Source organism: Tachypleus tridentatus, chromosome 8, assembly GCF_004210375.1.
Source record: "Tachypleus tridentatus isolate NWPU-2018 chromosome 8, ASM421037v1, whole genome shotgun sequence".
Classification (NCBI taxonomy): domain Eukaryota; kingdom Metazoa; phylum Arthropoda; class Merostomata; order Xiphosura; family Limulidae; genus Tachypleus; species Tachypleus tridentatus.
In genome coordinates this window covers 72580159-72606365 of record NC_134832.1, presented here as the reverse complement: position 1 = coordinate 72606365, position 26207 = coordinate 72580159, and the positions used below count along the sequence as shown (strand labels likewise).

At 34.4% G+C, this 26207-nt stretch overlaps 1 protein-coding gene across 1 annotated transcript in view; it reads left to right on the top strand.

Annotated features, from left to right (window-relative positions):
- Nucleotides 1-668: 668 nt before the first annotated feature.
- Nucleotides 669-26207, top strand: part of Naa60 (N-alpha-acetyltransferase 60) — a 49020-nt gene continuing 23481 nt past the window's right edge. Inside the window, exons 1-4 of the mRNA XM_076449444.1 lie at nt 669-824; nt 11365-11549; nt 12625-12753; nt 18403-18532. Coding sequence (XP_076305559.1) covers nt 12647-12753; nt 18403-18532 — 237 coding nt within the window. The 5' untranslated portion in view covers nt 669-824; nt 11365-11549; nt 12625-12646. The remainder of the gene's footprint in view (nt 825-11364; nt 11550-12624; nt 12754-18402; nt 18533-26207) is intronic.

Genomic DNA, 26207 nt, shown 5'->3' with positions numbered 1-26207 from the left:
GTAACCACTAACGAACGACAAGGAACTAAATAACAGTCAGTTAACAACTTTTTGTACCATGTATTATGTGACAATTACACATACGAAGTATAAAAAATAAAATCAGAATAATACCATATTAAAAAGAAAGGTGGACGTGTAATATATGTATACATCACAACCTCATGGTTGTTCAGTTATACTTGTAGGTGAAACTACTTTCATTTACAGATATTTTTGTTCGTTATTTGTTCACAACATTCCAGTCTCATAGACCACCATTTCTTAAGAGTGTTGATCAAGTCAACAATACCAACCGTAAACTAAATGGTGGGATCACCTGCCATAGTTATAACACCCTCTTAATCGGAAGTATTGAGCGTATGGAGTAGCATGCTGTATCTTGAACATTGGATTTTCTGACTTCTCTTTTAGTATGCACTTTCCATGGTAGATTGTCCCAGATTGCTACTGTAACATAAGAAGATAAGTAAGATATGAAAGCCACACATCTCTTTTCGCACGTATTACTACATATATAAATTTATCTTTATGATATTGTTAGTTTTGTTTATTTGTTGTTGTGCTATCTGTGTTGTGCCCACCACGAATATCTAAACCAGGTTTTTATTTTGGTAGATATAACACAGGTAGCTCATTGAGTATCTTTACGCTTAACTACAAACAAATAAATTTACTGCTGATCCACTGGAGAGCAAATCTTGCAGTTATTTGACATTGTTAGAAATATGCATATTTGATCTCCAGACGTCACTGTACACAAGTCTTAAAATCATAGGTTCAGAAAGAGGATTAGGAAAAACGAAAACAGTGATTGTGTACGGGTATGTGTTTATATTTACCTTTGAAAACAGTACAAACATTAAATATATATATTATAAATGCTGTACAGATAACATGTCTATAAAGATTCATATTAACTTTATTAGTTTGTACAAGTTAAGGAGAATTTCTGAACCGTAATTGCTGAATATAAATTACAATCAAACGATCGTCGTATGTATCACGGAGAATCAATATTAATACTGGTTGAATGATTCATATTCGTCGTAGTCGAGTTAACTATAAGTTATTAATAACACTGAATACATTTTTGAATTAGGCTTAATTATGTTATCTATATTACTTTCTTTTTTCTTATTATTTATCTTTCAGAGGCTTATCGATCGTCACTATTATATGAAACCCCAAAATTAAAAACTAAATCAGTGAATGCCCAAAGTGAATTGAAAGAATTTATTCAGGATAATCGTACTGTAGACAATTCAAGTTAAACTTTCTGATAAGATAGATACGAGTTTTTGTTTTTTGTTTGCTTTTTCCAAAACATTACCATACCTTACTCGCCTTTTACCTCACTTTTACCAGAATCAAGTAATTGAGAAAAGTTATATCTTATAATCATGTAAATAATCCTGCACTCTTCAGACCTTAACTAGAATATGTATTTGATAAAAATTAAATAAAACAAAGTAGCATAATCTTCTGCTTAGTGATTGATTTGCAGAAGTCATTTAGAGTTGTCAGGCCCTTAACGTTATTTTTCCTTTTAACTCTACCTTATGATCTTTTGTTGCTTCTTAATATAGTTTTTTTTTGCAACTAATTTAAATACTATAAGAAGCATGTTTTATATTCAAAGGTGTCTATAGCCTTGAGCATTGATACTTTAACAGACCTTAGTACCCTATCCACTTTTATATACTTTGATTCAAACTGCTGTACACTGTAACTAAAATTGAAAAACTTTATATTTGCTAAGAAACATGAAATGTATTTCTTGCAATTGAGCATCAAAAGTGAAAAAATTTCTTGTACACTCTTTTGTAAATGCGAGGCCAATAGTAGATGTCTGCTGCTAAGCTTAGCAAAATAGGAGTGAATATAAAGAACAGTATGATAGTGATGGTTTAAGACTTATGAGCAGATAAAAAAAATGCATTAGGAATTACATACAGATAGAGGAGTGTTGAGGACTAAATTATTACTTTTGATTGTGGGCATGGCATGGTCAGATGGTTATGGCACTCAACTTATAATCTGAAGGACATAAGTTTGAATCCTGATTACACTAAACATGCTAGCCCTTTTAGCCATAGGGGTTTATAATGTCATAGTCAATCCCACTATTTATTGGTAAAAGAGTAGCCCAAGAGTTGGTGGTGATGATAACTGCCTTTCCTCTAGTCTTACTCTTCTAAATTAGGGACAGCTAGTGCATATAGCTTTTGTGTAGCCTTGCTTGAAAATCAAAATCAAACTTGGATTTGTGAATCATTTTGTAACTGTTATGACAGTTGTGTCTATTTTAGAATTAACTATTGAACATTTCAAGTCAAAAATTTGCTGACATGACTGATTATAGTCAATTGATTTTATGAAGTATGTCACAAATACTAGCCATTATATTGAAGTATATAACAAATTCTAGTCATTTTTAACTGTCATTTTTATTTATGTTGCATGTCTACTACAAAACAACAGCTGTTTTTTTATTCATAAAAGCATTACTGTGAAACAGTAATTTTAAACTTTTTAAAAATTTTCTCAATAATGTGTGTTAGGTTTAAAATTTCTGTGCCATTTGATGTACATTTCAAATATTAGTGATACTGTAAATCTATCTCTTTGTATTGCACTCGTGTATCTGAAATTTTAACCTTTTTCTTTCAAGTGCTAATTATAACTCTGACATTCAACAATGTTACTTTAAGTTTTGGATCATTTTTATTGATACTTCTTTTGTTCAAAATTGAGTACATTTGAATGGTTTGATCATTTCCCAATAAAAACTGAAATACTTCCAGTTTTGTGTCTTGGGTATTTTGATATGTTCTTATATTAAAAATATCAGACAGAAATATACCAATGGTGGCAGTTTTGCATATCTGTAAGTATGAAAAGCTGCCCAAGTGTTTCACAGAGACATCTTTTAGATTCTTAAGTACAACTTAATTAACAGGAAACAATATTAAAACAGTATATTTACTTTACTGTCAAGGCTCACCTGGACTACATTCATTAATACTACTACTGTTAGTTCACTGTATACCTATTTGTGTATTTTCAAAGGTTTGGATTTGTTATTTAAGATTAGTGTATAAATTAGTTTGCTATATCTTTTTCTTTTTTTTTACATTTTAAACGTGACAGGAATTCAGTTTTTGAAGAATGGTTTGTCATACTCAGGTGAATTTGCCAGCTCTTCCCAACTGGCTGTTAATAACTTCAGTTCCTCTTTACCCTGATGCATGTTGTACTCATGATTTGGGGTATTAAAGATTTCTGTGAATTTGGTAGCATAGAGAATAAATGTTTTGTTTTTTTACCTTCTTCAGCCTTGAAAATAGATTACCTTCATTTGTAGCAGATAAAACACAGTGGAAACTCAAGAGAAGTGATTAGTACTTGGAGAGTTAGGACTGAATGTGGGTGGATAGATGTTCATATTAATGGGACATCCATGACAAGTTGAAAGGCCCCTTGTTGTCATTCAAATATTATATATGTTAAGAAGATATGCCTTGCAGAAATTAACTTGTTATAGCTTAGCTCTACATAGATTTAAAAAATCAGTGATGTTTGTAAAAACAGTATTACATTTTGGATTAACTTATATTTTTCATAGTGGGAAAATTAATTACTTTTTAGACAGAAAATCCAGTGAAATAAAAAATAAATTAGTATTACTTGTTACAATTTGCTTTTTTTGTAAACATATGAATTACATCTAAAAACACCCCTCGATGCGGATTCCTGTGCGTGGTGAGGGGTCCTCCCAGAGAAGGTTCTCTACTTTCAGTTTACCTTGTCTGGAGTCTAAACATCCACCTGCATGTTTGCCATGCGTGGTGACCCACAAAGGGGAGTAGAGGATCCTGGTGGTTGAGGGGTCCAACTCCGACACACCACTTTGGCCTTGAATTCCTGTAGATGAGCAGTCTTGGGGTGACCCCTCCCCCAAGATCAATTGGCTAGTCCATTTGGGCCAGGGTCAACTGAGTGCCAGCATAGGACATTCTCAATGGGTGTAGTGGACATTGTCTGATACTAGCGTTTGGGTTCAGTACTCATGAAACCCTGGCGTCGCTGCAGTAACCTTATGTGGCACTCTAGTGTGTCCATGGTGGGTGGGATCAGTAGGAACCAAAATATTCTTTTTTTATTATAAATATCTCCCAAATAAAAAAAATAAACAAGCATGACAGCATAGAGAAAAATCCGACTACTGACAAATGACTGCACATTGATTACTCTGTACGGTCAAACTCACAACTTGAATCTGTTTTGTGAGATTTAATTGTACATTCTTTAATTGAAAAACCCTTAGGGCAGATGTTTCCATTTTTTATTTAAAAGGGTTTAGAAGGACTTGCTAGCTCTCCTAAATTGGTAAAACAAAATTATGGTCTAGGGACATTTTAGTGGAAACAGTTTCATCACAACATTCCAAACTCCTCTTGAAATCAAAGGGCATTGGGGATATACCCATTGAGGTTACTCCTCATTCTACTTTGAATTCTTCAAAGTTATAGTTGAGAGGGGTTTAAAGCCCATCCAGAGGCAGAGATCCTTTCAGATTTCACCAGCCAAGGTGTTACAGCTGTGCGTCGAATTTTTACTCTTAGAGACGGGATTATGGAGCCTGCAAATGTTCTAATATTAACATTTACAACATCATGTCCTCCTACCACAATCAAGGCAGGATATCTGAATTGTCAGGTATGGCCTTATATTCCTAACCCTGTTAGATGTTTTCATTGCCAATGGTTTTCATGGTCATTTGAAAATATCTTGCCACAGTTCCTTGACATGTGCCCATTGTGCTGGTAAAGACCATGATACTTTGAATGCCAATTAGAACTGCATTGTATTAACTGTCATGGTCTACATCCTTCCTATTTAACTTCTTGCTCTAAATGGGTAGAAGAGAAAGAAGTACAATGTCTAAAGACAGTTCACAATATTACTTACCCGAGGCTCAGAAATTACTATTCTCAATTCCATCTTGGACTTATGCTGCTGTAATCCATTCCACTACTACAGTATGAGTCCAGACAAACCTTTCTGTGCCTCCTACGGAATTCTTAACAGCACATCTTCATCTAGTACCCTCCAAAATGAACAAAGTTAACGAATCAGTATCTACTTCTATCTCTATCCCTACCACATCTTCCAGTCATTACCCAACTTCACCTTGTTCAAGCCCAGGTGTTTCCATGGGATCTTCCTCTCTTGACACCCCAAAAATTAAACAAACCATTCATTCATGTCCTCAGTCACTGTAACATATGTCTACAAACACCGACCTGTCTACTCGATCCAGAGCAGGATCACTAGAGAGTGACCGGTCCACTTCAAGTAAAGATAAAAGTGCAGTCGCAAGCAGAAAGTCTCCTCCAGGATAAATAAAAATGGCCAGGCTAATCCAATGGAACTGTCGAGATTTTCAGTCAGATGTGAATGGCATCAAGGATTTGATTGACTTTTATCATCCCAAATGTCTTTCTATACAGGAAACATTTTTAAAGCCTACTAATACAGTCATAATTTGACAATACTCCTTATACCAAAATGACAGGTCATATGTAGGACAAGGACATGGGGGGTTAGCACTGCTGGTTGATCAACATGTGCACACCCTGTCCTTGTTGTTGAAGGTTGTAGCCATCTGTATCTCCTTGGGTCATACCATTACTGTTTGCTCTCTGTACCTTACCTCTGGAAAAAATTATCATCCATCGGACCTTGATGCCCTCATTGAGTAACTGCCAACCCCCTTTTTAATTTTGGGTGATCTTAATGGGCATAATCCCCTTTGAGGTGGTTCTAGTATTGATGTGAGGGGTCATGCTACAGACGTGTGCTCCTAAATCACAACTTGTCTCTCTTCAATACTGGCTCTTACACTTATTTTCATGCACCAACTCAGTCATTTACTGCTATAGATCTTTCTATTTGCTCCCCATCACTTTTCACTTGCTTTTCTTGGGAGGTTGACATCAGTCCATGGGGTAGTAATCATTTTCCTATCGTATTAAGAGAGATTTGTCGTGGTTCATGCCACCTGACCCATGTACCTCAGTGGAAGTTGGACCAGGCCAACTGGTCCTCTTTCACTGCTTTCTTGGAACTTGATCCTGCTATCTTATGTAAATCATCAATAGATGATTGTGTAACAGAAGTAACTAACTGCTCAGTGCATCCCCAAAATCTTGACATCTTTCCCACAGCATCCTCACACTTGGTGGAATTCTGTTTGTTGTATAGCAGGAAAAGGTCAGAAATTTGGCTCCCTATTTTAAACCTGGGAAGGATCCAAAGATTTCTTCGAATTACCGTCCCAATGCTTTGACAAGTTGTCTTGTCCTGAATCATATTGAAACTATGCAATATACAAATTGTACAATCTATACTGTTTAACTCAGTTGTTTATTGGCCCTGACATCATTCCATGTTAGTTACCATCCTATCCTTATCAATATCCAAAACAAACTGGCTCATCTCTCCCTGTCATCTGTCTCTGTCCATTTTTTTTGGATACCAGGTCATGTTGGTATTCATGGGAATGAGCTAGCTGACAGAGCAGCAAAGTCCATCTGCTCTGGCTCTATCACCACCATACCTATTTCATACATGGGCTATGGTCCAGTTATCAAAACCCAACTGCACACCAGTTAGCGGTCAACCTGAAGTGAGCAATGAAATAACAAGCTTTTTCAAATCAAGCCTTCTTTAGCTCCTAGGCCATCTTGTTTCTGTAAAGATCGAAGGGAGGAAGTTGTTTTGGCTAGGCTATGCATTTGTCGCAGTTTTTTAACTCACCACTTCCTTTTATCTGGTACTGATGTTTCAGTATGTGGTGTGTGTGGCACTCAGGTGAGAATTATATATATTTTATTATCGTGCCATCATTAAAACCAAGAACAACGATGCTATTTTAAACTTATTTTTGAGGTAGGTTTACCCTTGACATTAGCTAATATCATAGGTGATTCTGGCTGCCTCACTCATGTTTTTACATTTTTAAGAGCCATTGGTCTTTTTAACTTAAGGTTTTATTGGACTATGTACTGTTTTAGCATGATTTCTTTTACACATTTTAATTTTAGTTTGACCTGAACCCAGGATTGGAAAGGTCAACTTCAGGTGACTGACAGCAAGTTTGAACTTAATGCTTCAGTCTTCGTGGCAGATCTTAATTTTACATATTTTTACCTTAATTTCCATGTACCATTATAGTATACTACATCTCGTTTGGCACAGATAGCCTAGTAACTTTGTGCCAATAAATATGAAATACCTACCTACCTACATTTAAAACATTGATTTAAGCATATGTAATTTATTTTGTAAATATTGATGGTTTTTCAAGAATATGTACTGTAAATAAGGTTTGATTCTGATGCAGTATGTACCTTCTCTCACAAGCATAGCTGTTCCTATTCACTGGTGCCCTCTGCATGTAAACGTTTTTTTTACATATGCCACAAGCCTTCCACTCATGCCTGTTGGAATTGCAAGATTACAACACGTCTTTCATGCAAGTCATCACACCCCACCTCCTCACCAATAGGGGCATGACATGTTCATGTGGTGCATGCAACTCCTTTTGCACTCACTTCTTTGGTAGCATTTGAGTTTAGATGTGCAATTTCACTTGTTTAATGCTTCATGTTTGATTTTGTTTTTCCCATAGGGTGGTTTTTTTTCAGATTAATTTGCTTTCATTCAATTTTTTTTTTAATTATTATTATTTATTAGTTAATTCTAGTCACTTTATTTCTGCACTTGAATTTTGTGAACCCTTCTTTGACAACAAATTCTGAAGTTAAAATTATCATTCCAAGACTTACACCAGTGACCATCTTTTTTTCTTATGCTTTAGGTGCAGATAACCCAATGATGTATTTATCTGTCTGCCTTTATATATCAGGATATCGAAAGTCATATGGGAAAACCTTTGTCTTTGGATATTGCTCAGGCTCCTCATGAACCAACTGAATTTGTTGTGCATGGTGACAAGGACTTTGATCATTTTTTTCCACTTCTAGAGTTTGCTGTTTCTTCACGTTTCAAACCTGAGGAGTCTCCTAGGTCTACTTTGATCTCAAGGATTTTGTTTCTTAGGTTAGGGACCTTTTATCCCTTTTCTCTATTTCTTATACACCTCATCCCATCCTTCCTTACTGCACGAACAATCTTCTCAACCCTTATTGGTTTTTTCTTCTTCCATTAACATTTGGGTTCATGCTGATCAATTTGCCTTGCAGTTAAGTGAGGAAGATTAGTATGCTGTGCCCCCAAAGACTTCTAATCAGTTTGCCCTTTCCAACATTATGTTGACTATCCATTTTTAAATCAGCATTTGTTAGGTTCCTTATTATCTGTTTGAGAGATGATTCCCGAATCAAATGTCGGTCTTATCACTGCAAAATATTCTTGCTTGCACCTTGCTCTTACCAACCTCTTAAGGTATTTTTCTTTCACACACCTCTGATTTGAGGCTCTCCACAGAAATAATGATGGCTTTTCTGCAGAAACTCTTGCCCTTCTCCACTTTGCATATCATCTTCAGTTCTGGCATTACACATGGGATTTCTTTGTTGTTAGGATCTTATAGGTTGCAGTTCCATATTGGTTTGGTTCCATTTACCCGTGACTATTTTAGGGATTTACGAATGGCTTCATTTGTGAGATGTTAGATCTTTCTTAAGGTTCCAGAAACTACAGAATCTCAGGTGTCATTGGTCCACCAACATTCTACCCTTAAGAATATTGTAGCCTGTGTCTCAGTCAGAGGCTCATGTACCTTCAGTTCTCCTTTCCTGCCCTACTACTTCCCAGTTCTTATCCTCCTTCTTTCTTCTTCTCAGGGCTAGTGGGAACTCAGCTATTTAAATTTCTTCATTGTTGGCCTCCCTTTGTCACCAAAAATGGATGCTTCATGTTGTGTCAGAAGGATTCTTTGTTTAGTTTCTTCTTTACCAGTTTCATTCCCTCTTCCTTGAGTTCCTGTGAGCAGTCAACATGTCCCCTGCTAGTGCAACAGTAAGTCATTGGATTTACAATGCCAAAAATCAGGGGTTTGATTCCCCTCAGCTGATTCAGCAGATAGCTTGATGTGGCTTTGCTATAAGAAAACACATACCCAGTCAACATTTGTCAGAAACAACTTGGAAATTGCTTTTGCAGTGGGCAATTGAACATATTCCATATCATCTCAGTGATTTTTATTCCTGACTTATAGTTGTCCCAAAGAAAATTGGGGATTTGCAGCTTGTAATTGGTTTATATCACCTCTACCTAGTCATATTGCTACCAAAGTTCACCATTGAGTTATTTCTCACTCTAATATTGGCATTTTATCCAGGGTTGTAGATGGCAAAAATGGATGTGTCCAACATTTTTTATATATTTTTATATCACCTCAGTCTGGTTCTAACCTTTGATTTATCTATGTTGGAGCTGGTTTATCAATTTCAAGCTCTCCCATTCAGATTTGCCTCAGCTCTTTGGACTTTATGTTGAGTATTCCAGGCTGTAGTTTTATCATTACATGGATGACTGTCTTTTTCTGGCTCATCTCAAACAGGAATTGGCCAGTCACACTCAGTAGCTTCTTTATTTGGTAGCTTAATTAAGTTGGTTGATCAAATTGGAGAAGTCTTTCTTCAGACCCACTGAGTATTTTATGATTTGGGGTCTTTTTTTTACATGCATATCAGTTGTGTTTAGCCTTCTGCTTTACAACTCTGTTCACTTACTGCTCTGCAAGGTTCTTTCACTGTTGGGGACATAGTCTTCAATGTCATCACTGCTACTTCTTGGTTGTAACCATAGGAGATTACTATAGTGGGCACTTTACAAAAATGTAACCTTACTTAGGATCTACTCTCCACACCTGTTTCCCTTCCTCCTTTCCTAAGAGACAATCTTCTTTTGTGGCTGGACAATGCCCATACGTTGGTGGGCATGCCATTTCCTACCTTCAGATCTTCATCTTTTTGGGGATGAGGGGCATAGGTCAATCACCAGAAAGCTTTGGGCCATTAGTCTGTAGATAAAGGTGTTTTGTGTATCAATTTTCTCAAAAACTTCTTACTGTATTTTTGACCCTGCATCACTTTCTTCTTTTTTCCCAGCATTATCTGGTAATGGTTCATTTGAATAATCTGGTCCAGAAATGTTTGTTTTCAGATGTTGGATCTTATGTGCTGGGCCCACACTCATTACATACACCTTATTGCATGTCCTGAGTCAGGTGGTTGCTGATTATCATTTATGTTCCAACTGGATATGTCATACAAAATAGAGATTAGAACCTTTTGTTTCAAGGATCTTTGCCTTTGGTGGAAATCTCCCCATGCAGATGCCTTTGTTATGGGTCTCAACATTAAGTTACCTCCCTTTTGGTCACCTGAACCCTATCCACTCCACTCCTTCTCAGGACCTCCTCATTGTTTCTTAGTGGTTTCCATAGTTACAACTGCTCCTCTCCCCTATGGTTCCTCTACCACTTTCTCCCTCCCTTTTTTGTCAACCTCCATCATATGTCCTACATCCTAACATTTAATTCATGACTTTTGTCCAGTCCTTGGCAAGAAGATTTGGTTTTATGTATTGAATCTTTCTTTTTTTGTTGTTAGTTGGTTCCATCCACCCATCTTCTGTGTAGATGTACCAATGCAAGTGGATGGTATTCTGTAGATGATTTAGAACCAGAAGGTTTGCAGTTGGCAGGCCGACCATGGCTTATGTGGCAGGATTTATCGTCTGGCTCTTTAACCTACCTTCTTCCAGTGCTTACATTTGCCAAATTTTGAAATGATAGTTCAGTAAGGAAGTGTATAATCACACATGCATTGTGTGAGAATTTCATACTCCTATTGGTAAGGAGGTCATGCATAAGAGACATATTGGAATCTTGCAATTCCAATAGAAGGGAGTGGAAAACTTGTGACATGTATAAAGAAAAAGTTTACATGCAGAAACAGCACTGATTATGAATAGCTAATGTTGCGAGAGAAGGTAAGCATGTATTGGAAATTACTATTTTCTCTTATAATATTGTTTATTTTATGGTTTCATACTTTCATTTATATTAGGAATAGATATAAAGATTTTTGAATTTGCACATTATGAGCCCTAAATTCTTTGGCAATAATTTTTATTAAAATTCTTCTGTTGTATTTTAAGTCAAGCAAATTGCTCATTAGAGAAAAAAGTTTCTTATTTTTAATCTAATTTTTCCAAGCCAGATCAGATGAACAGAATGTAAAACCAAAAAATTGTGATGTAGCTAACACAATACATCCACACAGCACATTTTAATATCAGCTAACTATTCAATCATAATCTTAGTGTTTTTATAGTGAGTGAAAAGTGAGACTCTTCATCAGGGTTCTTCAGAGTATTGGAACTTTACACCACTCCACAGTACTCCAAAAAATGGGCAGAAATGGATTGTAAGCTCTAAATTCCATTTGCATGTCGTCTTTTTCAATTTTGATACCACCAATGAAGCAAAGATAGAGATTGTTTTGATAGTAAGTCTGACAAAGCTATTTGAGAGAAAGATGTTATGTTGTGATGTTGCAGTTTCTTAGCTTTTACCAGCAATTTATTATGCAATTCTGTACTGTTATGTAAATTAGAAATTATCTAGTTTGTGACAAATTAGTATTTTCAAAATTTTAAATTTTAACTTCACATAACAGATGAAATCATATTCTTAATATTTTGGTTTTAGATTTGGATAATTTTAAGCAATATGCATCTTTTGGCTGTTGGTCCTTTTCTTTTTTTATATCTACATTTGAAAAGTTTATTTTAATCTAAGTTTATAAGTATTATAACAAATGTAGCTTGTTTAAACATTACAGGTACTTGTTTAGTTTTCTTACATGCAAAAATAAATGTATATTTATCAGTTTTATCAGTTAACTGTTAATTGCTGATAGTAAGTGGACAGATGCCCCATTATATAAAGGTCATTTATTAAGCTTCAAATATGGCCATTATAAGTATAGCCTTAAATATATGATAAAATTGTGCATTGCAATACAGAAGACAGTTCTGATATTGTATGTTAAATATTTATTTTTAAAATTGTGGAGTACTAGAGAATTTTCAGCTTCACTCATTTTAATATGTATATGAAAATTTGTTTCTGCTACTTGATATATACGAAATGATTAAGCATTAAGATTTTGTTTAATTAACAACAAAAAACAACATTAAAAGAATAAACCACATGAGTTAAACAATTGCATTATTAGTTTCTAAAATTTATCTTAAAACACCTGCTATCTAGTAGTACAGAGAAAGATAATGTTATGGAGATTGCAAGCATAAAAAAAGATTTATTTAATTATTAGTAATATAATAAATTACTCTATAATCAAACACTTATTGCAGACATTTTCTCACTTATATAATTTGATACTCGTCTAACTGATACTCAAACTGTATTTGGAACAGTAAATTTCTACAGAATAATGATGGATTTGACTGTTGATTCAGTAAATAAAGAAATCATAATCCTCATAGGCATTAAATGTTTGTAAAGAAGTTTATTTGTATGTTTGCTGTTCTGCATTTTCACTGTCAATTCCCTATGAGGAATGGTGGCAGAAAAAGCTGAATGACTCGTGTGCCACTGTGTAATGACAGCAATGTTCAACTTCGATTTTTGGTTCCTGAAGACCTTCCTGAAATTAAGAAACTATGCAGAGAATGGTTTCCTATCGAGTAAGTTTATAATAATGATGCAAGTCTAACAAAAGTTTTACTTATATTTAATGGGCAGTTTTCTTTGATTTTAGGTTAATGCATGTATCTCTATTTATTTCTTCTTATGGATTTATTTTTAAAGTAAAGAACTTTGTATGGCATGAAACAGAAAAAGAACTGCCAAAAGAGTCTAATAACTGTAAAAAATGTTAGGTGGTGTTAACTAGTTTGTACAATAACATACATTTTAGACTAATGAGGATCTTGCATGTCTACCTGATGAAAAAATTTGTAATAGTTGTTTTTATTTTACATAAATTAAGTAGTAATGCACATATTTTTTATTTTATGCTTGAAAAACTGCATTTTTGCATGATCTTGGTATATTTTGCTTGAATCAAATTAGTGCTGATGTATAACAAAGTTTAATATCTGCCACATGAGCAACAGCCTGGCATCTTGATGTGGATCCAAATGAATTATTAATTCTGAAATAGTTTGGGTTATTTTGATCAGAGAGATAAGAAAAAAGGATGTTGGCCTTATTTTTGAGGTCTAAGTTGCTGAACATTTTGTAAGACCATGAGAGTCAAGATGGAGGAGTGAGCATGTAAATCCAAAGTGTTGTAATAATGAAATATGATCAAAATCTTCTAACTTGGTTGTGAATGTAATGATGTAAGTGTGGACATGACACTAAATTGTGGGTTGAGGTCAGACGAGGAAATAACTTATTCAAAGCTATTCAAATTGAATGACAGACCAGATAATTTGGATATTCATCAACTATTGTATTGACAATGAAACATAAGACAATGGGTACGATATAGGGGCGTAGATTTTTACACCCAATGGTGGGGGATGATTTTTGCAACCACTTATGTGGACTGTTCAAGTTGCAAATTGGTAATCTCTGATAATCTCTCATAATTATTTATACTTTTCATTGAAGTAAGATTCATTTAGTCCTCTAGTCTACATGTTTCCAAAACAGACCTCCTTTGTGATGATCTGTTTATAAATTCTTTCATAAGCTCTTCTATATTTATCTTGTCGACCTCATCTTTGTGAGTGTGACAAACTGCCACATGGTTGAGGTGGCACTGAGACATAGTTGACCTTACCACATCTTCAACCATCTTAATGCAGGAAAGCTGCGTTCACATTCACAGCTGGATACAAAAGTTAATGCAGCATAATGTGGAGCTTTACTAAATTTATCAGTTGCATTTTTAATTTATTGCACGTCTTTGCAAATAAAATGTAAATCATTCAGAAATAAGCAAAATTTTCATGAGAAGAAACACTTCACTAAACATCTGCTGGCTTGTTTCATGCATTTTACAGTAAGCATCGTTCGCACCTTTCAGAGATACTGCTTTTGTTGTTCCTTTGAACATGGGCAACTGAAACTCGAGCCATTGTGCAGAGATTTCTGGATAGAAGTTTATAACCGTGTTGTTCATCTTGCAAGATGTGATCATGTTCTCAAGTGCCAGATATAGCCTCAAATCATTGTTATCTGCATTGAATCTAGTGGTCAAATGTTCTATGACTGTGTCCACAAATTCAAAATATTGGCTTCTGTAGTAATCTCTAGCTGTTGCAATATGGTGTGCTGAGCCATCACCTGTGATCCTTCTGGGGGGTCTACAAATGCATGGTAGTTTAATAGGCACCAGATCTCAGGAAGTTACCTTTTTCTCAGCTTCATGAAATATCTTGTAATTTTCCTCTGTTCGCAATACCCGCAATTGCTCAACTCTCATTGCAGATGCTTTAATCATGCCAGATACTGTTGCTGATTTTGCTTGGAATGCATGGTTTAGTTCCTCTACTGCAGCTAATAGATGCTGAGCCATCAACAATCCTAAAACTGTCTTTCCTTTGTCAAATCTGTCCAGCAGACCTCATGCTTTCACTGCTACATCTGACTTTTCATTTGCTAATTCAGAATCAACAATGTCACTGTAGTGATCATTAGCACATGTAATTGCAGATAGGCGGCACAACCAGTGTGTTGGACACGGTGGGCGGATGTATTTAACTGCACCATTGTGGCTGTCTGATGATACAATATTTTCAAAGATTGTCTTGTATTTGCCTGACCTCTGAAGCAAGACACCAAGTTCATGTACCCACTGGATAGAATCTTGAACACATTCAAAGTTCTCATCTGCGTATCGTACACATATTGCTTCCTGTTCAGCACCTGTAACATCTTGAGTGCCATCAACCATTAATGCAAAGATTTTACTTTGTTGCACTTCGTGTGCTATGTTCCTAAGTATTTGATGGCTGAATGCTGGTTATTTCATTCTGAGCCTGGGGTGATGTGAATGTGGTTTTTTTTTAAAAGTAGGCCATCAACTCGGGATCTTCTAGTATGTCCACGTAATGCTAAACCTATAGGCAGTAAGAAACGTAAACTTCTGGACATTTTGGCTAGACTTCTTTTGCATTCTTCCTGCTGCTTCTTTTTTCCATCATGTCAGTGGACAGTCATTGGAGTTACATTAAGTGAACCTTCTGGAGATATAGCAAATCTGTGCTGAGAGGAGGATTGTTGTTTGTTGAATTTCTCTTTTGCATTTTTCCAGTTGCAAAAACCAGTGGATATGAAGGTATACTCCACTGGCCTCTTCAATTTCCCTGTAAAAAGGCCTCTTTTTTCTGCCTTGGCACAATGAAAGCATATGATTTTTTGAGTCTGATTGTCAAAGTGCAGCCATGGGAACTCATCAAACCACTTGCCCTGGAAGTTGATATTTTGAAATTTTGCTTTCTGTCGTGGTATTAGTTGTGCATCTAGATGATATGGCTTTCCACACTGTATATCTGGAGTGCCAACTTTTTCATTACTGCACAAACCTGTTTCACAACATGGTGGTTCATGATGTGCAATAGGTGCACAAGCTATTTCAGACTGGTCCTCTGATAAACATGGTATTCCCTCTGTATGGCAAGTTTATATTCCTTTGCTTGAGGTTGTTGAATTATCTGCATTTGCATTGTCATTTGTAGTACTAGTAACTGGCTTGTAGAACTGTCTATTATCGGAAAGTTTCAGACGCTTGCTTGTCATAATTGGAATATGTTTTCCAGATGACTCAACAGGCTAAAATACAGTCTTTATTGAAAAATTCTAACGTACAATGAATGAAGATAGAACAGAATGGAAGTAGGACTGAAGTTTACAATGTATTTAAGTCGAACGTGCAAACCTCACAGTGACTACCAAGTCGACTGACCACCTGGGCATCGCTTGGACAATAATGTGTGCTATTTACAACATAAGTAATTGCAAGTTTCTCGAAAAATACTTAAACAATCACAAAAATATTATATTCCTGTTAAAAGCTCATCAAAAGGCAAACATGTTGTGATATAATGTCTATAAGCACGTCTGTTAAATAAAAACACCTAAACAAAACTAGCAATACAATTCGAGTAGAGGCTTTAGGCTGTTGAAATCACTCCTTTTGTGTTCTAATTATACAAGAAAGTACAATATTTTTACTATCTATGATAAGAGAATATATTGTTCATTTACCATAAAGCACCAGCACTTTATTAGAGGGCTGTGATAATCTTAAGTTTCATGGATTAATGAGGGTCACAAACACAGGTCTAATGAGCCCTGTTGTAATAATTGAGCCTCAGACTAAAGGGAGTGGGGGGGGGGGTTTGATCTAGGGCACATCTGGATTGGAGTGCCCTGAACCTGTCGTTAACTGTACACTAAACGTACACTATGGTCAGCGGCTTTGGCAGCTGAGGAGAGTAAGGAGCTCGACAATAAAACCGTCTAGACATACATAAGGACAAATGGCATAGGAAAACCTCACAATATACACATAAGATTGATGCAGCTACAAGCAACAAATGGCCTGTCAGATCTAGATCACAGGAGTTTATGCTTGGGAGTAATATTTTCAAATTTCATGCTCTTTTCAATCTGTTGTGATGAAAATTTTACTTAATCTTACACTACTTAGGCCTACTGACTAATACTTAGAAACTATTGCTTAGATCGAAAGGCTTAGAAGCACACCTATATTAAAGATGTACATTTTGGCTACTGAAAAAGCCTACATCTAGGCCTAATTATGTAATTCGATTGGTAAGAACATGAGAATCACAAGAACAAATACACAATTTGTAGGCCTGTGATGCAATAAAACAATTCAACAGACCAAACTGTAGGGGGGGATGATTGTATGCATGATACCCCCACCCAAAATGTAGGGGGATGTTTTTTACCCCACCCCCCAGGATCTGCGCCCCTGGTACGAGAGTATCGCTATCTTCAAAAAAGGGAGATTGGAATTATATATAAGAAATCATTATTTCAGCATTGTACAGAACAAACTGCATAATAAATCCCAGAGATACAGTGTTAAAGTTGAAGGAGATGTTAATGGGTTAATGCATTAGAAGATGGTTTTCCTAGTGGTTTTCAAATTAAATATGCCATTTCTGATGAATAGTAAATATAGGAAAGATAGTATGATGCTTAATATGGTACCACCATGGCATAAACCATGTAGATTTTATCATTTCTTAATTTAATTAATATTTGGTTGTTGTTTTTTTTTCATTTTAGAAGTTGTGCTGAGCTTCATTTATTGAGATCTATCAGAATAACTCCAAATATTCAGTTTCTGGAATGAACACCCTGTTGACTATCCTAGAATATGTACTAAAAGATGTTGGGCTGGCTTGTGTGGCAAGTGTTAAAATAATTTGTAACTTTATATTTGTTTAAAGAGGTGGTTTTTGACCACCATTCTGTAGTCCCTATACTCTTAAATATTGTCACTCGATTATGAATTTTAATGTTATATTATTTATCAGTTCTTTATTCTTGGTACATTTGTAGTCCAGTTGAAGAAGTTAGTATCCAGATAAGTGTATTTTGTGCCCTGAGGAATTCTGTATTGTATTGTATTGTGTATTTTATTATTTTAATCCCTTTGCTTGATATTTTGTTTGGTGAATAACCAAAGTGAACAAACACATTTGTGATAATTGTTCGGATCTAAAATAGAAAGGTAAGGTTTGTATGGAACATAATTACACTTAATTGTGTTCTTCTCTGTTTACAAAAAAAAACAAAAAACATTTACTGTGTGTGTGTGTGTGTGTGTGTATCTATTCCACAAGTTATGGCAGTGTGTACCAGTTTTGATTTTGGACTTTATATCATTTTCTCGCTTGAGATCTTGAGTTTTATTTCAAATTTTTTATAGTAATTATTGACAATGATGTTTTGTTTACAACTCTTGAGAGGTAAGAGAAAAACATTATTATTATTATTATTATAACAAAACATTCTTACCAAGCTGATGAAAGAAGATTTGTATAGGTATTACTCTCAATTGAAATTATAATAGTAACGTTTCTAATATTTATGGATTTATAATTAAAGAAACAAGAAAATTTCCAATTATACAGATAGGTTTATGACAGAGGTTATTTGGAAATATTAAAAGGTCTTATCTCTTGAAAACGTTTTTACAAACAAAGTGCTTAACAGTGGTAGTAAGTACAAATGTGTAGTTAGTTATTGTTTAAAAAGCAGTACAGGAAAAATTCCTCTTAAGATCATAAACTTAAATTGTTGTTGTAGTACACTTACAAGTATACATTTTCTTGTTTATCTAGATACCCTCATAGCTGGTATGAAGATATCAGTTGCAACAGAAAATTCTTCTCCCTTGCAGCCGTATATAAGTTTCAAATCATTGGATTAATTGTAGTGGAAATAAAATCACAGAGTAAATGTAACAAAGAGGTTAGTGTTTATTAAATTCTGTTGGATATGTCAAAATGATTGTAATAGTAATTTTTCTGAACATGAGAATACATACAGATATTAATTTCTGTTTATGAATTTATTATACAAAAGAAATTGTGCATGATACCTTTAATGAATTGGTTGGCTGTTAGTTTGTTGTTTTGTGTAATAGTCTCAATTGTAAGAGATGAAACATCATAAAAAGTAAAATAGCTTTTTATTTGCCCATTTGAAGCTGTGTTTTTGAAGTATGTTTGATTCTTTGGTACCTCGAACAGTTTCTCATGAAAAATACTTTCCTTGTTGTTTGTGTGCTAAAGAAAGTATACATGTGTATAAGGACTTGAATTCTAGAGATAATAACACTACTAATGTTTTAATTGAAACAAGTTGTAGAATTAAAAGTTGTTTCCAATATAAGGAAAACTGACTTTCAGAAATGGTAACATAAGGGAGAAAGGAGGGATAGCTAAATGAAAAAGGATAAATTAATCTTAGGAATATTTTTGCCAGTTTACTTAAACTAGTTGAATAAGAGTATGGTTCTTACAAAATTTTCATTCTAGTTAAAGTGGACAAAAAAAAATTTAAATATTGATAAATGAAATATGCCATGCTTGTAAGATCAAAGGTTGCTAGATCAATGACCAAAAGTCAGTATCAGAGCTTGTTTTCAAGTAGTATCTCATTGAAAAATGTGGAAAAAAAATTTTTGAAATTTTTTTTGACACCAACTTCAGGATAACATGCTCAACAAACAGTGTGGTGGAAGTTTACACTTTGCCTGTGGAGGGTGTTGTTCTGTACAAAAGTAATTTTTTTCTTACATAAATAAATTTATTATAAAAAATAATTTTCTTGTATTTGTCCACGTAGAAAATATCATGTAGATTATAATTCTGTTTGAATATTCTGACTTTTCACAGTGTTTATTTCAGAATAAAACCAAAGAATGGAATATAACACTAAGGAAAGTAAAATATTCCAGAATTTTCTTATCATTTACCATCATTCCTGATACAGATCTTTGGGTGTTCATACTAATTTTTAAAAGAAAAGCATTTTGTGACATGTCAAAACGACCAATATAAGGTATGAGAGGCTGATATTTGGGAGTTGGAGGTCAAGAAATCTGTGTTAGCATAATGATGCAAAATGATATAGTACCATGAATATAACAGAAGAGGTGAATTTGGACAATCTTGAAAATGTTTTTATGTGTATGTCTTTGCTTTATTGTTATTGCATGTTCTGAAATACATATGCAAAATTAATTATTTTTCAGACAATATATATTGTCTAAAAAAAAAAATATATATATATATATATATATCTGCCATTTTGTTTCTGTTGACACTGTTGGCCTGAAATAATGTCAAAAATTTAATTTTTTAAAAATATATTTCAGTGAGATACCACCCGAGTACCAATTCTGATACTGAGATTTGATTACTGATGTTACTATTCCTAATTTATTGGAAGACTGGTGGATGCTAATGTTTATCAAAATAACTGAAAAAGGAGACAAGAAAGCTGTTGTTGTGGCTAGAAGGAATTATAGAAGTGTCTTAGCTTAAAACATAAAATTTGACTTGATGGGTTTTTATTCAGTTAGCAAGATACGATGCATATCCATGTAAATATACATTTCTTATATAACAATGCATTAGAAATAAAGATTCTGTATACCAAATATACATACTATTTCCTTGAATAAATTTCTTTCACATGTGTATACTCGATAGTTCAAAAAAGATAAAACCTTGTATCTATAATAAAACAAACACAGAAAAATGAATCTTATTGATGTAAACTGATTGATGAGTTATAAAGTGATTTGTAGGATATGTCGTAAAGTTTTGATTTCTGAAACACTACCTACCTCCTGTGATAAAACAGCCATTAGCTTTCGTATCTGCCAAATGAGATTTTTGTACATGCTAGAATACTTTAAACATGATTCCAACCCCTGCATACATTACAGTGGAATTTGTCAACCTAAGATGTAATCATCATTAGATTATAGCTCTTCACCTTCATGTGCAATGTGATAGATTTACTATTATATATCTGTTCTAATATTGGCACTTGTTTAAGTTAAATTTGTGTTTAGAAATGTATGTAACTTGTACTTTTAAATCTATATTGTGAAATTATTGCTTATTTGCTGAAGTTGTAGAAGATAATTGAGTGTAAGAATCAACAATATAGATGTTTACTTAAACAAAAGTGCATCACCAGAGTTTTTGTACAGGCTGAAGTTTAAAGAAACTTTCTTCATGCCTATAAATATAACCAAATGAGGTGTGTTGAAAGACAGTATATATTATTAGTTTACTACACCTGGTATGTTATAAACCTTGGAGCTATAACTGTGATTAATGCTTATGAATCAAGAACATCAGATACATTGACCAGGAATATTTATAGATTTTGAACATTACAAACCATTTAACTTCAGCAGATTCACCTCGGAAATTAGTATTTTGATGAAGAGTATATAACCTCAGTGGTGCAAAACTTAATGTGCAATCACCACAGAGCTATCTTCCCATTAAGTGAATTGTACTTATATCAACTTAAAATTAATTCACCCATTGTGAACACTCAATTATATATCCAATTCCAGACCAGACAGAAGATTCAATATTGTTTGTAAGTTTGTAAAACTTTTGTATATTAATCATTATTTGTAGTAACTATTTGTAATAATCGTTATTATAAATTGTATTGCTATTTGTATATTAAAGTATATTTGTATTGAAAAAGAAAGTTGTGTATTAATCTTGTTAGCAAATACTATAAATTGGATACATATGGACATTTATTTAACTTTTAAATTTAACTTGCAGTTTAACTCACTTTCATGCTATTTGAAGTTGTAATAAGTAACATCATAAATTGGAGCCTTGTGTCCAAGATCTGAATCGGAGAAAAAATTCAGTCTAAATTAAAATATTTTCCTGTTATTCCAATTCCTAATTTTAGGATATGTATTTCAGTTCTGTTCTACAACTTTTATGAAAATACTATTTTCTGTTGTTTTGACTTTGAACAGTCAAAGTGTGCAAGTAATAACCATTTTATTGACTTACATTGCAATGTTAATTAAAGTATTCTATCATCATCACATGACAGTTAGCTTTATAAAATATAGTATATAATTCTGATATGGTATATAGTAAATTACCTCCACTTACATAAAATAGCTATTCTTGCTCAGTGCTGCTCTCTATATGCAAAAATATGTTCAAATGCCACGAGCCTTGAGTGACTATTTATTTACGTTCAACTGTTACACACATGCAAATCATGATGTGACAATCTTCCATGAATAGAAGTGTAACACACTCTCCTAACACACGTGAATCCCTTTATTTGATTACACTAAACTATTGCTTTTCATTTGGCAGTGCTCATGTCAACATGTTTTTTATTGTGCTCTTGAATTGTGTTCTTTCTTTAAATTTAGTTCATTTTTTTCTCGATTTATTCTGAAGTGAAATTGTCCATTTTTGTTTCAAAATGGTTCAAAACTTAAAGATAACTTATTTTCCAACTTTTATTTCTTTATTTTAACACAGTTCTCCTTAATCATTCATTATTAACAATTAATTCAGAAGTCCAAGTTATTACTTCAGAGATGATCCTGTCTACCAGCATGTTTACACAGGCTGCATGTTGGGGGTCACTTGGCTATGGAATTGCAAGTTAACCGTGATTACCTCCATGTTTACACATTTGTCTTCTACTTTCTCCTTGCATACTTGGTTTTTCTGTTGTTGAGTTAATTGATGGATGGGCATTGTATTGTTCCAAGTCCATTTACCAACTACTTATTTCTGAGACTTGCATATAGGCCCCTTTCTCCAGCAGTTTGTTTTTGGAAATATTCCTGAGACTTTGGAATCTCAGGTTGATTCAGTGAGACAGTAATCAACCCTTTCATCTTTGGTTTATTGTTTGTCTCATTCCAAGCCTAAACAAATCTCTCTTACTGTTTCCATCACACTTCTTTATAGTCCTTACCATTTTCTACCTCTAGGAGTTCCTCCTACCACTGTATTATTCAATGCCTATGGAAACATTGCCAACAGTACTGGTGGGTTCCAGTACAGTGAAGACTTCAATGACTGATATTTTTTTTCCCCTGGTAAGTTTTTGTCACAGTTTGGTGGGTTAGCTGGGTACCAAGAGACTTTTCATCTACTTCCTTTATCTTTCATCTCCAGTACCCATATTCTTTTTGTTGCCTTAGGATCCCACCACTCAAGAGGTGGTACAAAGTCTCCCCTTCCAGAAAACCATCAAACCTGTAACTTATCCTTCTCTAGATATTTATTCCAGGCTGTTTTCATTATTCAAGAATATTTAGTCCTTACCACTATTCAGTTCCAAGCTGCTCAGATGGTGGTCCATGGAGACATCCTATGTAATGAGATAGTGATATATGATACAAATAATGATGTAAGAATTAAGTTGAGAGTAGGAAAGTAGTGTTATGCAGGCATAGATGACAAGATGTTCTCCAGTGTTATGCTTCATCTCTGTATGAATTTATCTGATAGGATTTTTCAGCTTTACAATGAGTCATCAAAATTGCAGTTCACCTGTGTTGTGGGTCATGGTAGTAATACTTGCAGATTAATATGAATCTTCCTATTAAGTTATCCCTTGATGATTTTGATATACTGAGTATATCATTGCACTGGGGTGGTTCCTGCCAGATTGGTTTTGAATGGGAGTATTTACTGTGCAAGGATATCTTTCTTAAGCTGATTGTCCAGATGTCAGGTTTCCAGATGTATCAAATAATTTATATATTGCTATAATGTATCCCAGTCACAGATCAGTGGATATAAGATTTTCTTCCAGTCTGCTGAACTTGAGGTGAAAACAGTGTGGTCCTTTATCCCACCCCCACATGTACAGTTACGACAGAAAGTGTTCATACCCCTGCATCATGAGTGGTTTTTTGCTCATAATTTAAAAAGTACCAGGATTAGGATAATGAAAGTATAGTATATTATAAATATTATACCGACACACATCTACATAAATTTTTATGTAAATTGAACAACAAATAAACTGTTTATAAACAAATAACCAAACATAGGAGGGACAGAAAGTGTTCATACATCTACTTTAATGGCCAGTTGTGTAGCCTTTTGGGTAAATTACTTTGTGCATTCTCTCCTCATAGCCCTCCATAATTCTTTGACAGTACTTGACTGGTATTTTCTTTCATTCTTTTTTACAAAAGGCCTCCAACTCTTGCAAGTTTTTTGGATGATACTGATGAACCCTGGTCTTTAACTCATGCCAAACGTTTTCAATTTGGTTGAGATCGGGTGACTGCGATGGCCACTTCAGAATGCTTATATTGTTCCACTGCAACCAGGATTGTACATATTTCGATGTGTGCTTAAGGTCATTGTCGTGCTGGAAGATCCAATGACGACCAAGCCACAAGTTCTGAGCATTATTCTTGATATAAGTGCCTAATATATCAACGTATTCTTCTTTTTTCATGATTTCATTTATACGGTGAAGGCTGCCTACACCAGAAGAGCTGAAGAAACCCCATAGCATGATCGACCTACCTCCGTGTTTAACTGTAGGGATGGTGTTCTTTGGAAGATTTTGTTCCCCCTTCTTATGGAAAATATAGCGAATATCATTGTGGACAAAATGCTCGATTTTAGTCTTGTCTGACTAAAGAATACTCTTCCAATAGGTAAAGGGTTTACCTACGTGCTTTCTTGCATACCTCAATTGTGCTTCTAAATGAACAGGCTTTAAATATGGCATTCTACGAGGACGGCATGCTTTGAACTCGGAAGAGCGTAACGTGTTCATAACTGTAGAGGTGCTTACTTCAACCCCAGTTTCCCTTATCAGTTTCTGTATGTCATTACGTGTTAAGTGAGGGTTCCTACTAACTTCTCTGAGAACCTTTCTCTTGGTTCTCTCTGGAATTTTGGTAGGGCATCAGGAACGAGGGAGGTTAGCAGTTGATCTTGTAAGCTTAAACTTGGCAATTATGTTTGGAACAGTAGATTTCGGTGTATTAAGTTGTGTAGCAATACCGGAAAGAGACACACAAGACTTGTATTTTACAATAATTTGGTTTTTTAAATCACTGGACAGTTGTTTCCTGTTCACCATGATAACCAAGCAGATAATGACGGAGATGGCACTAAATTGCCGGATGTACATTTCTTGCTGGCCAAATTTCAATAATTATGAACCTAGTGTCTAGTTCTGGAATGGTATAATGTAGTTTACTTGCCAAACTAAACAAAATTTTTATGGAAATATCAGTTTTTTCACACATTCTGAAATGTATGAACACTTTCTGCTCCTCCTGTTTTTGGCTATTTGTTTATAAAGAGTTTATTTGTCATTCAGTTTACATAAAAATTTATGTCAATGTGTGTTAGTATAATATTTATAATATACTATACTTTCATTATCCTAATTGTGATACTTTTAAGTTATGAGCAAAAAACCACTCGCGATGCAGGGGTATAAACACTTTCTGTTATAACTGTATGTCAATTTTTGGTGGCTGGATTTTGGACTGTAATTGACTTGCTGGCAGTATGATAATCTTTCTTACCCCATGTGGATATTGATTCCTGTTGGCTGGAGTTTAGATTGTGGTTTACTTACCTGCAATAAAATTCTCATTCTACCTCAACATGGATGTTGGTTTCCAGCATCTGGGATTTCAGTTTAGTTGACTTGTTGTGTCTGGTCTGTTGCACCTTAACTACTGTCCACCCAGGGACACATCCTTTTCACCCTTTTTCACATTCATGTAATGTAAGGGGTTAAGATATTGGATATATTTCTTTCTTTTTCAGTGTGGGATTTTAGCTGTTCATGTGAAAACAAGTTACGTACTGAAAAATATATATGTAAAAACAGCTCGTTTAGGTTGAGAAAATGTTTTATGTAGAGGAGTGAATAATGTTTCGACCTTCTTTGGTCATCGTCAGGTTCACAAAGAAAGGAAGAGGTAACTGACCGGAAGCTGACCACATGTTTGAAAGGGGTTGTGTAACTGAGTGTCGGAATGTAGAGGGGGTGCTTAGATGCTTGAATATATAATTTTATATTATTTATTATTTTTAATATAGGTATAAAGGTTTCATTTGTATTGGTTTATTTTGGGCTTGAGGTGTTGTATAAGTAAGGCTTCTTTAATTTTGCATTTGTTTATGTTTGTTTATTTAGTATTTGAGTGTTTTCTATGGTTATGTTGTGTTTATTTGTCTTGCAGTGTTTGAAAATGTGTGAAGGTGACTTTTTATATTTTTTGAATCTGGTTTTCATTTTTCCACTTGTTTCTCCAATATAGAAGTCGTGGCAGTAACCACATCACTGATGTTATAGTTTTCCTATATTTAAAATGTATTTCTGACACCTCTCTTCAGCACTAAAAACTGGTGCTTCTTTTCTTTGTTGAAACTTAAAGTGAAAGTTTAGTAGAATCAAATAGAGGGTGTTTAGCACTCATGTTTTTGATTTACTTGTGACATGCATTTGAACCATGTTGAACATACTTGTAATGATGAGAAACCCATTTGAAGTAAAAATGTATCTCAAGACAGCTGGTATGGGTACTTACAGTTTTAGCAAAATAAAGCAGAGAACAACATTTCCA